The sequence below is a fragment of the Cavia porcellus genome, unplaced genomic scaffold (assembly GCF_034190915.1).
Source record: "Cavia porcellus strain 051 isolate PalLab524CR breed Dunkin Hartley unplaced genomic scaffold, mCavPor4.1 scaffold_5, whole genome shotgun sequence".
Taxonomy (NCBI): domain Eukaryota; kingdom Metazoa; phylum Chordata; class Mammalia; order Rodentia; family Caviidae; genus Cavia; species Cavia porcellus.
This window is the reverse complement of record NW_026947488.1, coordinates 64422287-64435405: the sequence shown is the minus strand read 5'-3', so window position 1 is coordinate 64435405 and position 13119 is coordinate 64422287. Positions and strand designations below refer to the sequence as shown.

At 40.4% G+C, this 13119-nt stretch overlaps 1 protein-coding gene across 3 annotated transcripts; it reads right to left on the bottom strand.

The window, feature by feature from the left end:
• Positions 1-626: 626 nt before the first annotated feature.
• Positions 627-12530, bottom strand: Mrps22 (mitochondrial ribosomal protein S22). 3 transcript variants are annotated; one of them, XM_013159754.3, is made up of 9 exons: positions 12321-12529; positions 10331-10497; positions 9250-9414; positions 6874-7017; positions 6484-6567; positions 4951-5096; positions 1823-1931; positions 1084-1127; positions 627-828 (listed from the first exon to the last, which is right to left on the bottom strand). In XM_013159754.3, the coding sequence occupies exons 1-9, from the start codon at positions 12496-12498 to the stop codon at positions 789-791; spliced, it is 1077 nt and encodes a 358-aa protein (XP_013015208.2). In that variant the 5' UTR covers positions 12499-12529; the 3' UTR covers positions 627-788. The 3 variants fall into 3 exon arrangements, with proteins under 3 accessions (XP_013015208.2, XP_003476794.3, XP_005006765.2); XM_003476746.5 differs by lacking the exon at positions 1084-1127 and having other exon boundaries at positions 10331-10494; positions 12321-12530; XM_005006708.4 differs by lacking the exon at positions 1084-1127.
• Between the last annotated feature and the right edge of the window lie 589 nt (positions 12531-13119).

Here is a 13119-nt window from a genome sequence, read left to right as displayed (position 1 = left end):
AGCTTGACTGGGCTCATACAGATTTTGTCTAGTAGTTAATCTTTTGCAAGGGGTAGGGGGTTAGAGAAAAGGTCTCATTATGTAGTACAGGCTGGCCTTGAACTCGCTTGTGTAGCCTAGGCTGGCTTCAGACTCACATCGATCCTCCTGCCTCAGCTTCCCGAGTACTGGGATCATAGCAGTACAACACCAAATCTGGTAGACAGAAATTTTTAATTACCCATTTCTAAATTCAAGACCTAAAACTTCCATTCTTCTGACCTCAAAAAGCCAGGTTGTGACCACATTACCAGTAAGTGATACCTCTTTGATAGCACAGAAAAGTATGGTACTTCTTTTATTCTTAACTTGGTCTAGTGTCAACAGAGAAATTCATAATCAAGCATTCAGATATATTCAGTTATGTCTTGCAGCCTAGGAAAATGAGTGAGGTGACAAGTTTTTCTTTGTATTTTTGTCAGAGGTACTATATAGGATTTTAAAAGCAAAGGGTTTTTTTTTTTTTTTTGTCTTTTTCATTTTCATCAGTACCAAGGATCGAACTCACGACCACCTGCTTGCAAGGCAGGTGCTTATGCCGCTGAGCTAAGTCCCCAGCCCCAAAGCAAAGAGTTTTTACAGAAAACTACAAATCAGTATCTTTTTATTGTCATTTTTTAAACATTCATCTTACTATTAATAAGGAGACAAGTAGCTTGTTTTTATAAAATGAAATGTAATTTTAAAATATTTTCACGAAGCTGCAGAATGGCTAATGAATGCTTCTTGATAAGTCTGAAGTGCTAATTCTATATACGCACCCCTCTGTGCTTCTGTTTTTGCAAAGACCTGTTTAAAAGAAAAAAAAGCAATAGGACATATACTATTTACAAAGGTCTTAGTTTTAAGACACTAACATTTCTGTAGTAGGAAACAGTCCCAATTAAGATCTTCCTTCATAATAATGTTTCCCCAGATTATAAAGCAGTAAATACACATGCACAAGAAAACATCCCACAGTTCAAGCAGTATTAATTTTAAACACCAAATTAGCTGTGGTCTCTTTTAGCATGTTTTCAGAAGAATGTAAAACAGATACTATACTTGTACGTCCTGCTAGACCAAAGTGAACTGGATTCAAGAGAAACCTATAGGATAAGCGTTAGAAAATCATTTTTCACTTTAAAGAATGTTCAAAAGCATTTTGTTTTATCTGGCTTATCTCAGGAAATCATGACTACTACTATAGTTTCTCTACTCAGGGTGGTCACAGTCAATTTTATCTTTAGTAAGCTTTGTGAGATAACAAAAAAATATTACTGTAATATAAGCCAGTTCCACAAACTATATTCAAAGCATTAGAAATTAAATTATACAATGACTTCCCTTTCCTCTCTTAAAAATACTAATTCAGCATTTATAGAACATCCATGTAATTCCATGGTTTGAAGAAGTGTGTAGTTCCCAAATGATAATGGGAACGAGGCTTGGTAATATCTGACCACCACCCTCTCCTGCTTGATACCTACATCCCACCCTGTTCTGCGACCACACTACAGGATAGGAAATTGCTCTTGGGGACACACTGAAGTACTCCAAAGAATGAGGGGCACACTACTCATACTGTCTGAACCTCTAGACTCCAACACTCATCACCCACCGTACTCCTCACCCCATTCATGGTCCAGGATGAATACAGGCCTGTGATCATACTGCCTTTTTCAAGACCATAAATGTTCCATATTCACAAGTCTGTTTAGTTAACATTAAATACGACCCACTTGTGAATTTTTTAAACCCAATTATCACCACAAAACAGCCAGTATGAAAAAAGTCTGTTTACCTTAATTAAATGTATTCCGTCAGCAACCTGCTCTCTGGCCTCTTGAGCTGATGGGCCATCTGGATGGAGCATGTGATACAGCTGGACCAAGCTGGTAGCATCATCAATTCTGAGAATGAAAGGGCTTACTGTTACGGAGGACTTTCTTCACTGGCTTCACAGTTGTATGAAAGTGCCACTTTCAAGATAAATTACATTCCAGAATTCCCTCAGGTCAAAAGCATGTGGGAGCAGCGGGGTGGGGTGGGGTGGCAGCTCTAGGGCCAAAAGAATTTCAGAAAAACTGACTAGTTCCCACGTGAAGTCTGTGGGGCAGGCATGGCAGGAGTCAATAGAGGAAGTACCTAATTTATGGAAATGAATGACTCCAAATGCGGCTGTATTTTTGGAAACATCACTTACTGAAACAACCTTCCTAGTAGCAGCTCATTTTCAGGCCAGCCCACTTTACCAGCATAAAATAATGTGACCAAATATAGAGGGCAGAACCACAGTTCCATCCCACAGAAGCAGGTTAGTGGCTATAAAATTCTCAAAGTCACTTGAGCTGGGTTAATGGATAAGAGCCTCTGGAAGAGGAGCCTGTGATTCTAAGAAAAGTCTCAGATCATTTGCATATTCACAGGGATAAAGTTTAAAAAAATAGCATCTTGGGAAAGCAAATATGAATTAGGCCCATCAGAGTAGAGACAAGCCAAATTCTACATCAGCAGTCTTAACATTAGTGTCATGATTAGTGTCATTAGCCATGATGAAGCCAAAATGAGAAATCAATTCTGGTTTGTACAATAAAACTTCCTAGCCGTCCCCAAACCAATCAATCACTGTCTTTTCACACTGCCAACACTTCCAAACATTTACCAGCTGGAGGAGGATAATGTATAAAAACAACCAAAAGGTCTTGAGGCTGTGCTGTATCTACTTTAATAAGGTACTGGCCTCTCGCGGGGGAAGAAGGGATGAGGACACCTAATTCCGTGCTACCCTCAACTACTACCCTTTGATTTTTCTCACTGTGCCATTACCTGAACTGGAAGATAAAGAGTAGTAGGGTGACACTGAATTTCTTAGGCCACGATGCCCTTAGAGAAATACTCAGGGTTTATTCCAGTTCCCATCTACCTTAAAGAGCATCATGTGGGAAAACTGCAAATCCAGAGATGCTTATATAGTGAAGCTTTTCCGAGGCAAAAACCAAAAAATGATTATTAAACATCTACCGTGTTATAACCTAACAACATCCAGCACATGTAGGAATAAAATATCTACACAAATAAATTTTAAAAACTCCCTTAACAGCCCACACGTATGACCCCATGGAAAACCAGCAGTGGGACGGACCTGTGTCTGAAAAGCAGATTCTGAATTGTGGCCTGGTCTCCATTCAGTAGGGATAGAAGCTCTCTACTGTCCAGATGGGAATCTGCAGTCAGCTAACTGTCCCATTCATTAGACTGCAGGAGGCATTAGTGCAGGAATTGCTTCACATGCCCAAGGAATAATAAATACTACAGTATCACCTACTGTGTCTCAATAAAGAACTTCTAATTTTCAAACGTCAACATTTCTGTGTTGTCCTTAAGTTTTTACAAAAAATACTGTCTTAGTTCAGAATGATACAAATGAGGAACTTTAAAAGCACAAATTCATTCATGGGGCTGTCACCCCTTGCACATCAAGGCACATCACTGCTTGGCATCTTCATCACCATTCCCATATTCAGGGTAGAGGTGCAACTTCTGCCTTCTGGGCTGAATTACACAGTGCATGCTGGAGTGAGCTGGCCCAGCCATCAACACTATTAGGAATGCTATTTCTAAAATGGATGCTATTTCCAAATATGGGTTTAGAGAAACCATGGAACCTTCCAATTCCAAATGGCTTAATGCCTTTATCAAAAATATATTACTGCTAAAAATGCTAACAATTATCTAAGATATAGCATCAACAAAACTTTTCAATGCAGAGTTGTCACTTCAATTTGTTTTTTTTTTAAAGTAATACCTGTAAAGCACAATAGTAAGGTATGCTTCTATGATTCACAGCTGGAAACCTGGGAGCACCCCAGCCTGATGCTAAAATGCAGGAGTCTTTGTTTCATGCAACCCTGAAAAACACTTTTCTGATGTCTTAAAAATGTCACTCAGATGAGGATTCTCAAACACAAAGTGTTTTTATAAGTGATGACTTTTACTGAAAAGCCCAGAAACAGTTCTGCTACAAAGCAAGCACTCATCAAAGGTTACTTCTGAACAGTCCCTTTGATATCTGGAAAGTTCACTGCTCCCAGGAGCACTGATGAGTGAGCCTAGGATAAGCCAGGATAAGTACAGATCCAGAGTCGCATTTCAAAGAATCTACCCTAAAGGGCATCATGGAAAACTGCAAATCCAGCGATGCTTGTCACAGTTTGTGTCTGTCTGGATGTCCCCGCAAAGTCTCATGTGATCGTGGGTAGGGCAGGCTTTTCAGAGGTGGATGGATCTAGGGTGTTTGACACTGGGATCAAGGGTATATGATTACTAACTCAGTCCACTGACTGGTTTGGCACAGATCTAGGTGTGGCTGCCCACTCTAGCCATGGGTGGCACCACCCAAAAGGCAGGTAGCCTGGGTGTACATAAGGGGACAGAAAGAAGGCAGGCCTGGGCTGGGGATTTAGCTCAGCGGCATAAGCGCTTGCCTTGCAAGCAGGCAGTCATGAGTTCGATCCCCGGTACCGATAAAAAGGAAAAAGACCCAAAAAAAAAAAAAAGAAGGCTGGCCTGCTGCTGCTGCTTCACTGCTTCACTGCTTCGCTGCCTTCTGCCAGGCAGAACCATTTCTCCTCTCTGCGGCCCCGGTCTTGGCTCTAGCCAACTATGAACTAACCCTCTACAAACTGCAAGCTCAATAAACTTACCTTTAACTCTGGGTGTCAGGTATTTCGTACCAGAATGAGAAAAGTAACTAAGACACTAGACTTGTTGGTGAACATAAAAGCAAAGCCTGGGAAAACTGGTTATGCTAGAAGAAATCCAGACAAAATTAGGTAAGTGAAAGCTTCACTTTATCACAGGAAAAAGACCACAGCTGAAGTACAGATTTACTGTTAGGGCAGTAAGAATGATTCATAAGATCACACTTACAAGTCTCTCTGAATCTGGTCAATCAGCAAACCATCAATCTTTTTCTTATTTACAAAATACCAAGCCATTCCACCAAAGTGTCTTGTTGAACGTAAAAGGTCATACTTCCCATGTTTATCGATATCTTCATAGGTCTGGTGATGAACCTATTCCAATAAAACACAACTCTTCAGAAACGAAAACACCAAGTGAGCAGCACTACTCTAATTACACTGAGCAGCAGGAGCGCTGGCCCAGGACAGTGTGAGTGAACCAGGTTTACTGAGCGCTGCCTGCACTCTCATCAGCACCTGGTCAGCTGCAGACCACTCTTGGCACACCTCACCTTGGGCAGGAAGGAGGGTTTACTAGGAAAAATGTGTTGAGATACAACTAAGCTATGCCTTCCCCACTGTGGAAGTGTGTGCAGCCTGAAGCAAGTCACACCAGACCTTTATAACCTTATCTAGTACATCTCAACAGCCAAACATAAGCACTGACTTCATATATATAGAAAAATAAACGTGAAAATAAATTATCACACCTCTCGAACACTGGGGAAAAAGAAACTATTCCCTTTTCCCATCAACTACCCCATCCATCAGCTCACCCATGCCTCCTACTGACATTTCTTCCAGAATCATCTTCCTACACAAGGACTCTGCTGAGGGCGTTACCTGCTCAAAAGGCTTTCAAAGACCTGCTGACTAAAAGTCCATTTTCCTTAGCCTATCACTGAGATCTCCTGTAACGTGGCTTCATCCGCCTTTCTAGTGTAAACGGAAACCCTTCCGTACACACACATTGTATGTACAAGCAAACCAGATGGCCAGCCATGTCTCAAGCATACTTGCTGATTTGTACCTGTTGCTTTTTCCTGTTCTACCTAAAATACTGCTCACACAGCTCCCTGCCACAGTGTTCCCTGGAAGAGTCCAGAATATTTTTTAACAAACCCTTTCTAGCCTTTTCACACCTAACATTGTAGTCATAAGGTGATAATTATCTGCCTACTTATCTAGAACCCTTCCACACAGTCATCACTGCACTATAGCTATTGACACGACACATCCTGTCTTAGTTCATTACCTTACTACCTATGATAAGGCCTTACACATAAAAGGTACCACTAAATATGTAAGTATACTGAGGTATTTAAGACACACACATTACACTCTGGCAAACAACAGTAAGTAACTTTCTGCTTGCATGGTAAATTAAGAGAATAGGCCAATGTTTGGTCCAAAGCCTTTCACTTACTAGCAATGCAACTGTCAGAGAGCTACTAACTTCCCTCACTGTTTTGAAAATAAAATACGTATCTGATACACATCTGTATTCAAAGCATTTTCAAGTAGCTTCCTTTCCTTTTCCTATATCAGAGGTGGCAACCTGTGACACACATGCCACAGCACTGTTATCATTGAAAGCTTTAAAAGGTTAGCCATCAACGCCCTCTATCAAATCTTAAAACTAAACTCAGTATGCAATATTGAAAATCTTGCTCATAACTGTACATTAACCTGTATGTTAGAAATTATAAAATATATCTACCTTGATGTACTCAGCCGAATCTGGTTCAAACTGGGCAACGCAAAGATTAAGGACGTCAACATGTCGGTCTCGGTTGTACATCGTCTAAAACCACACCGCAGAATAGAATTAGATGAGAACACAAAGTTTAGTACCTGTCCTAGCATGTGACGGGGCTGCCTATCCATACACAGGGGACATACATGCTTAACAAGAGACATACAGAAACAACATGGGTTTTGTAATGGTTACCCCTGAACCACATTCTATCTAAGACAATTATAAGAGGAGAATTTTCATCATGTAACCGGTACAAACATGTGTCTGTATTTACAACAGCACCACATCCACATGGCTCAACAAATAAACCATCATCGTTAAGTCTAGAATACAAAACCTAGTTCACCTTACCATAAGGTTTTCTTCCTTAAAAATTACTGGTGGCAAAACTTTACGACCTTCTTTGGGAAAATAAACTTGTATCACCCGGTCCCGTTCTTCCCAAGAAGCTTTGCGTAGTGTGCCACTTGGTTCTCTTACAACAATAAAGCGCTCCTGAAATAGAACACGTCATCAAGGATGAGCTATGTAGACTCATCTCTACGTTTAGTGAGATGTTCTATATCTCACCAAGACCATTACAGTGGTCCCCAAACTTGATGGCCAAACGTTTTGGCACCATGGACAGTTGTTTTGTTTTTTTTCAGGGACCAGTTTTGTGGAAGACAATTTTCCCATGTACTGAGGAGGTGGAGATGGTTTGGGGATGTCCACTTTAATTCTACCATTGTAACATGAGCGTCTCATAAGGAACGGCAACCTAAAGCCTTCTCCACATGTACAGTTCCTAGCAGGGTTGGCGCTCCTGTGAGAATCTAATGCTGCCCCTGATCTGACGGGAGGCGAGTCTGGACAGTTACACAAGTGATGGGGAATGGCAGTAAACACACACCAAGTTTCTCTGACATGTCCACCATCACCTCCTGCTTTGTGGCCTGACTCCTAAGAGACCACAGACCTGTATCAGTTGGTTGCTGGGGCTTGGGGATCCCTGCTGATAACAACTTGCAATCTACAATATACAATGCAACTGGCAAACAAAATACAATCATGCATATGAAAGTTTAATAATTTGAGCTTTGAAAGGCTCAGCAAGGTTGAACACTTCCTTCACTACCATGTATCTGACCATCAGAAACCTAAAATTTAGTAAGCACCTACTATGGTATTAACGTAGGTTCAGTACAGAAAACATTTCAATTAAAACTATTCTGAGAGTCATCTAAATTCACTTCAGAAAACAGCTGTTTCACGTTATTTCACTTCCCTATCCCACAGTCTCGTCTAAACAGATCTTACCACATTATAGCCTACCTTTAACAGGATAACAGGAATACACTCAAGAATGTGTAGTCTTAATCCTGCACCTCTGTGATTTCTCATATTGACATCAGACATCCACCTCCTCTGGTCTCTTCACTCTTCTAGCTGCCAGATCCCAGGCCCTCAGAATGCTTCTTTCACTGAATTTAAACCACTATTTGTACCACTCATATGGCAATTTATTAAATGCAAGATTAACACTTCTCAGATACTGTTATATAACTGAAAAGGAGCAGGAAATGTGCATAATAATTCTTTTCAACACCTGGAGCTGGAAATACACAGAGCTTTGCACATTGCTGGTAACTGACACACAACTGGTTAATGTATTAATTAAACAAATGTGCTATACTGCACAGCTGTAAGAGTTCTAAAGAGAAAAATAAGACTTTCATCAAATACTACAGATTAAAAAACAATGTAAAGATAAGAATTCTTCCACAAAAAAAGTTTGGTAATTTGAGAAACCAGAATTCTAAGTTTCCTTCTCTTTCAAGCTACTAAAATGCTCCTATAACCAGCCTTAATAGCACTGCAAATATAAACTACAACACAAAAATTAACTAAAATTCTGCTTAAAGAAACATTTCTAATAAAAATGTAAACTCTGTGACCCTTGTTCATTATGCCAGGTATGTAGGCGGCTGGTACAAGAATCGACATAACTGAATTCATGGTTTTTAACCATAATCATACTTCATCAGACTGATTAATTCTCCCACTCAGCATTCTATAGTAATTCTAACACATTTGGTTGGCTGAACTGTAAGTTACTCTTTTGATTCTTTATTTGCAAGGCTCATATATAAAACTGAAACATTTTTTAAATGACAAAGTGTGTTTTTTTTATACTGGCAATCAATCTAAGATAGGCAAAATAATAAAAACAAAACAGAACAAGCAGTAATGTTTGAAAATTATATCAGAAACACGTGTTGCTCTTACTGAAAATTCTGTAAAGTGAAAATCTACTGGGATGTTGGAGTTTCTTGGTACCATCAAGGAATACACAGGATTAACATCATCTTTTCAAAAAACTTCAGCAAAGAAGACAGTATAATTCGTTTAACAAGAATTTCCTTCTCCTGCTACCTTACAGATTTTTGTCCACTTGTGGTTTGGGGGGCTGGATTTCTGTCTGTCTGCATATGTTCTATGTAAGTACATCTGTCTCTCTGCAGTCAATTTAAAATATACTGAATCCACAATCACAAGGAAACAGTAACAGACGTGAGGCTGGTCTGGAGCTCTCATCCTCTTTAAACTGCATCTTCCAGAAGGGTCTCATTCAGTCACAGGAATTTCACTTGGCAGCATAATACACAGCCGGGTCAAATCATCCCACAGACCAATCTCCACATGAATTTCAAGCATGTATCATTTTGCATTCAGACATACACTTACCCGGTGTGGTATGTTATATGATATATCTGTAAACACGTGTTTCGCTGTTTCTGTCCCTTCCAAAATCTTGTCTTCTGCTAACACATCATTTATTGGTGCTCGTTCTTCCATAACTGGTGGCATTTTTAATCGTACTTTAGCTGCCTGAACTGCCTTTCTGGTAGCCTAATAAAATAAAACACTTCTTAACGAAAGTCACAAGGTTGCAAACCAAAAGGATCATTTGATAGAAACAGACATTCATCAAAAATTTGTTAAAGACTGCAAGGAAAGTAAGTTATAACCAACAGTCAGTGAGTAAGAAGCCAAACTTGGGACTCAAGAGCTCTGGCCTTTGCCTATCATTTGGCTGAGAACACCAGCAAGACTTCATCATTATCAAAACAGCAATGCAATGCTGCAAAACAATGCCACACTGTACCATCTGCTTGAAATAAAGGATTGCATTTACTGGGTACTTACTATGTGCCAGATATCATTCAGTTACTCTGAACAAACACATTTACTTAGTGCCCATACAACCTTATGAGCTAGGTGCTACTGTAACCTCCATTTCATGAAAGAGAAAACAGAAGCACAAGAATGCAAGAAAACTGCTATGAAGCTGCACTGGAATTTGAACCTATGCAATTTCTGAATTAGAAAGATTGTTAATGTTTCACTTATTCATATGTCAAAGATTATTCCACAAAGGACTCAGTACCCACAGCTCCAGGAAGATGCTGCTGTCTGAATAGGATGCTGTTCAACATGGTCTCCTGATTTTAGGGAGCCCTTAGTGATGCTTCTCCAAGAAGGAAGCTGGAATAGCCAGGGAAAGGAAAGATGCTCAGGCAGTTTGACAGCAGATAGGACCCTCTATTCAGACATCCACACCAGGCCCATATACTTGTCAGCTCAGTTCTGGTCACACTCCTGGTCCCTCTGCCTGCCTACTCACATTTTGCTTCTCAGTTCCATGCCATTAGTGCACCTCACAGGTGCCTGTAGAAGACAACTAAAATCATCTGTAGCAGCCTTTGGAAATCTTCTGTAAGCCCTTAAAGAAAGGTATATGATCAATATTTCTGGTTTTATATACCTCTTCCAACTGGGCCTGTGTCATTAGCTTATAGGTTGGTGGTTTTAGTTCTTGTATAGCCGGCTTAAAAACCTTCTCCAAATTCAAGCCTGTCATCTTGATAAGGATGTTTTGGACTTCTTCATCCATAAATGTAGGTTTCTTGATCTTTGATGTACCAGATTCTGCTAAAACAGATTTCGGTAAATAAGAAGCTAGCAAAAATGACAAGTCAACAAGTAAGGGATCAGGCATATAGATCAACAGTAAGGCACTGCCTTGCAAGTACAAAGTCCTGAATTAATTCCCTGTACCCCCCGCAAAAGTAAATTATCAGTTAAAACCGCACGTACAGTGTCTACTTCAAACTGTATAAACTGCATAATACTAATACCTATGAGATTCATTCATTCTACTTCCATTTTAAATTGTAAGACTTACTGAACAAGCCAGGCATAGTGGCACACATCTGTAATCCAGTACATCAGAGGCCAAAGCAGGAAGACTGTCATGAGTTCAAGGCCAGACTGAACTACTACAGAGCAAGACCATGTCTCAAAATACATATACATACATATATACACACATACAAATTTTTGAACATTCACTATGATGATGATATGGTCTCTGCCAAAAACACAATATACTGTTGGAAGCAACAGAAAAACTAATGTAACAATAATTATAATTGCTACCTTTTATGACCTGTCTCCTAGTTTTTACAGGTTTGTTCTGAGGCGCCGCCGGCTGGTTGGTTTTGCAGTGTGAGGTACAGAACCTGGGGCCTGTACACACTCAGTAAGTGCTCTACTACTAAACTACATTGTAGGCCCTCAAATCTAAGTCAAGATAACGCACAATTTCAGGAATACATATAATAATTCACAAAATAGGTATCAGTACCCCAATTTTATGAATGAAGACACTAATGCTGACCCAAAGGCAATCAGCTATCAAAGGGCAAAGCTAGGTTTAACAAAGTTTGTCTAGTTCTAACGCCTCAATCACTTCCAATCTTATTTCAACTCTACCTCACACAGTCTGCCTATTCCTTTATGTCATTTCTCTTTCCATTTTCATTATGCAAAATTATGGAAAAAAAAAAAAAGCTCATTTGTTTCCAGCCATCTCTTCCCTTGCTTGTTCTGTAAATGTTGGTATCCTACCACTTTCTAAACCATTTTCTTTGCTCATATTGTCACTGGATGATCTTTTTGCTCCCTATGACTTTAATCGAATGATATGCTGGAGACTGAAGTGTGAATCTCCACTCAGATTATCTTCACCCAACTAATGGACATTTCACTGTACTTCATCTGTATAAGGATCACTACTTTCAAAGGCATCTAAAATTTAGTATGTTAAAATTCTTTCCCATCTCCACACTCCATCTACTCTGGCACCCACCACGCCCCCTTCCCCGGCAATACTGTTCATACAATTTTCCCAGGTTTGTTACAAACGGGACTACTCTCTATTTAACGCTTAAGCCAGAAATTTCAGAAACAAGATTTTTCCTTCTAAATCTATATCCTGAAGCCATAATCATACCTTATCAATCCTACTCCCAAAATACCTATGCTCAGTCTCTTTCTGGACTTTTACTTATGCTGTCCCCTCTACTCGAAATGAGTAATGTTGTTCACCTTTAGCCTAGTTAACTAGGTATCAGCTTTAGTCATGTCTCCCAGGAACCCATCCCAGTTCATAGACCTCTCCTGCGTTCGTCCACCAACACAACCCGAGTAGCAATCAACTGCTGGTTTCCTCTGGGCTTTGCAATCTCTCAAAGGAAGGCTGTTCCAGCCTCAGCTTACTTGGACCCCGTAAGCTTTGCACAGCACTTTCCCAGTGACAAAGCTCAGGCACTGGGCGATGACAGATTCTGCAGCAGAGAACGAAGTTGACTAGTTTGAGATTGCACAGAGGGAAGAGCCAAAGGGGCCGCGGCGTGGTTTTCGCCAGCTAAAAAGAGCTTCTTGACCTCGAAGGAGTCGGGCAAGTCACTTACCGACGCCGGAGCTGAGCCGACGGCGTGGAAGCCCCACCGCGACGGGGAGTAGCAGCGGTTGAAACAGAGCATCCGCCTGAAGCTGGGTTTGGGCTCGGATACAGACCGGCTCCATGCCGCGAGAGACTATCAGGAACTTCCATAGCGACACTGGAGTTCTCAGGGCCGCCATAACCATTTGAGGCCGCTTGCACCGGAAATGGCTGTAATCAACTTCCGGTTCACGCGCTATTTGTATGACATTCTGGGAAATGTAGTCTAATGGAGCAGTGCGCCAGAGGCCTTCTAAACACCCCCTCTTTTTAGGTTTTTATTATATTATTTATTTTAAATTTTTGAGACAGAGTCTGGAGAAGTCGCCATATTGCCCAGGCTGGGCTTAAACTTGTAATCTTCCTGCCTTAGCCTCTCAGAGTCCTGGAACTGCTGGAACCATGCACAACTCCTTTGCTTCTCAGATTGTTTCTTCTAAACTGCTTAGTCACATATAGTAGGTGTTTGTATCTTTCCATGTGCATAGATTAAAATTTCAGACCATTTATCCCAATCCCAGGTTTAAATCCAACTTCCTTTTGGATTTCTTCATTCAAACTTTTACATCCTCATGCCAAATTTGACCCCTGATTCTGAGTTTACCTCTACCACTACCAATTCATACCCCTTATTCCTGAGTCATAGTTTATTCCTTTCCTTCATAGCCCTTTTCACAATTTGTGGGGTTTTTTCCGGTTCCTTTATCACTTGTTTTTCCCATCCAAGAAGACAATGACTACATATTTTACTGTAATATCACCTAGTC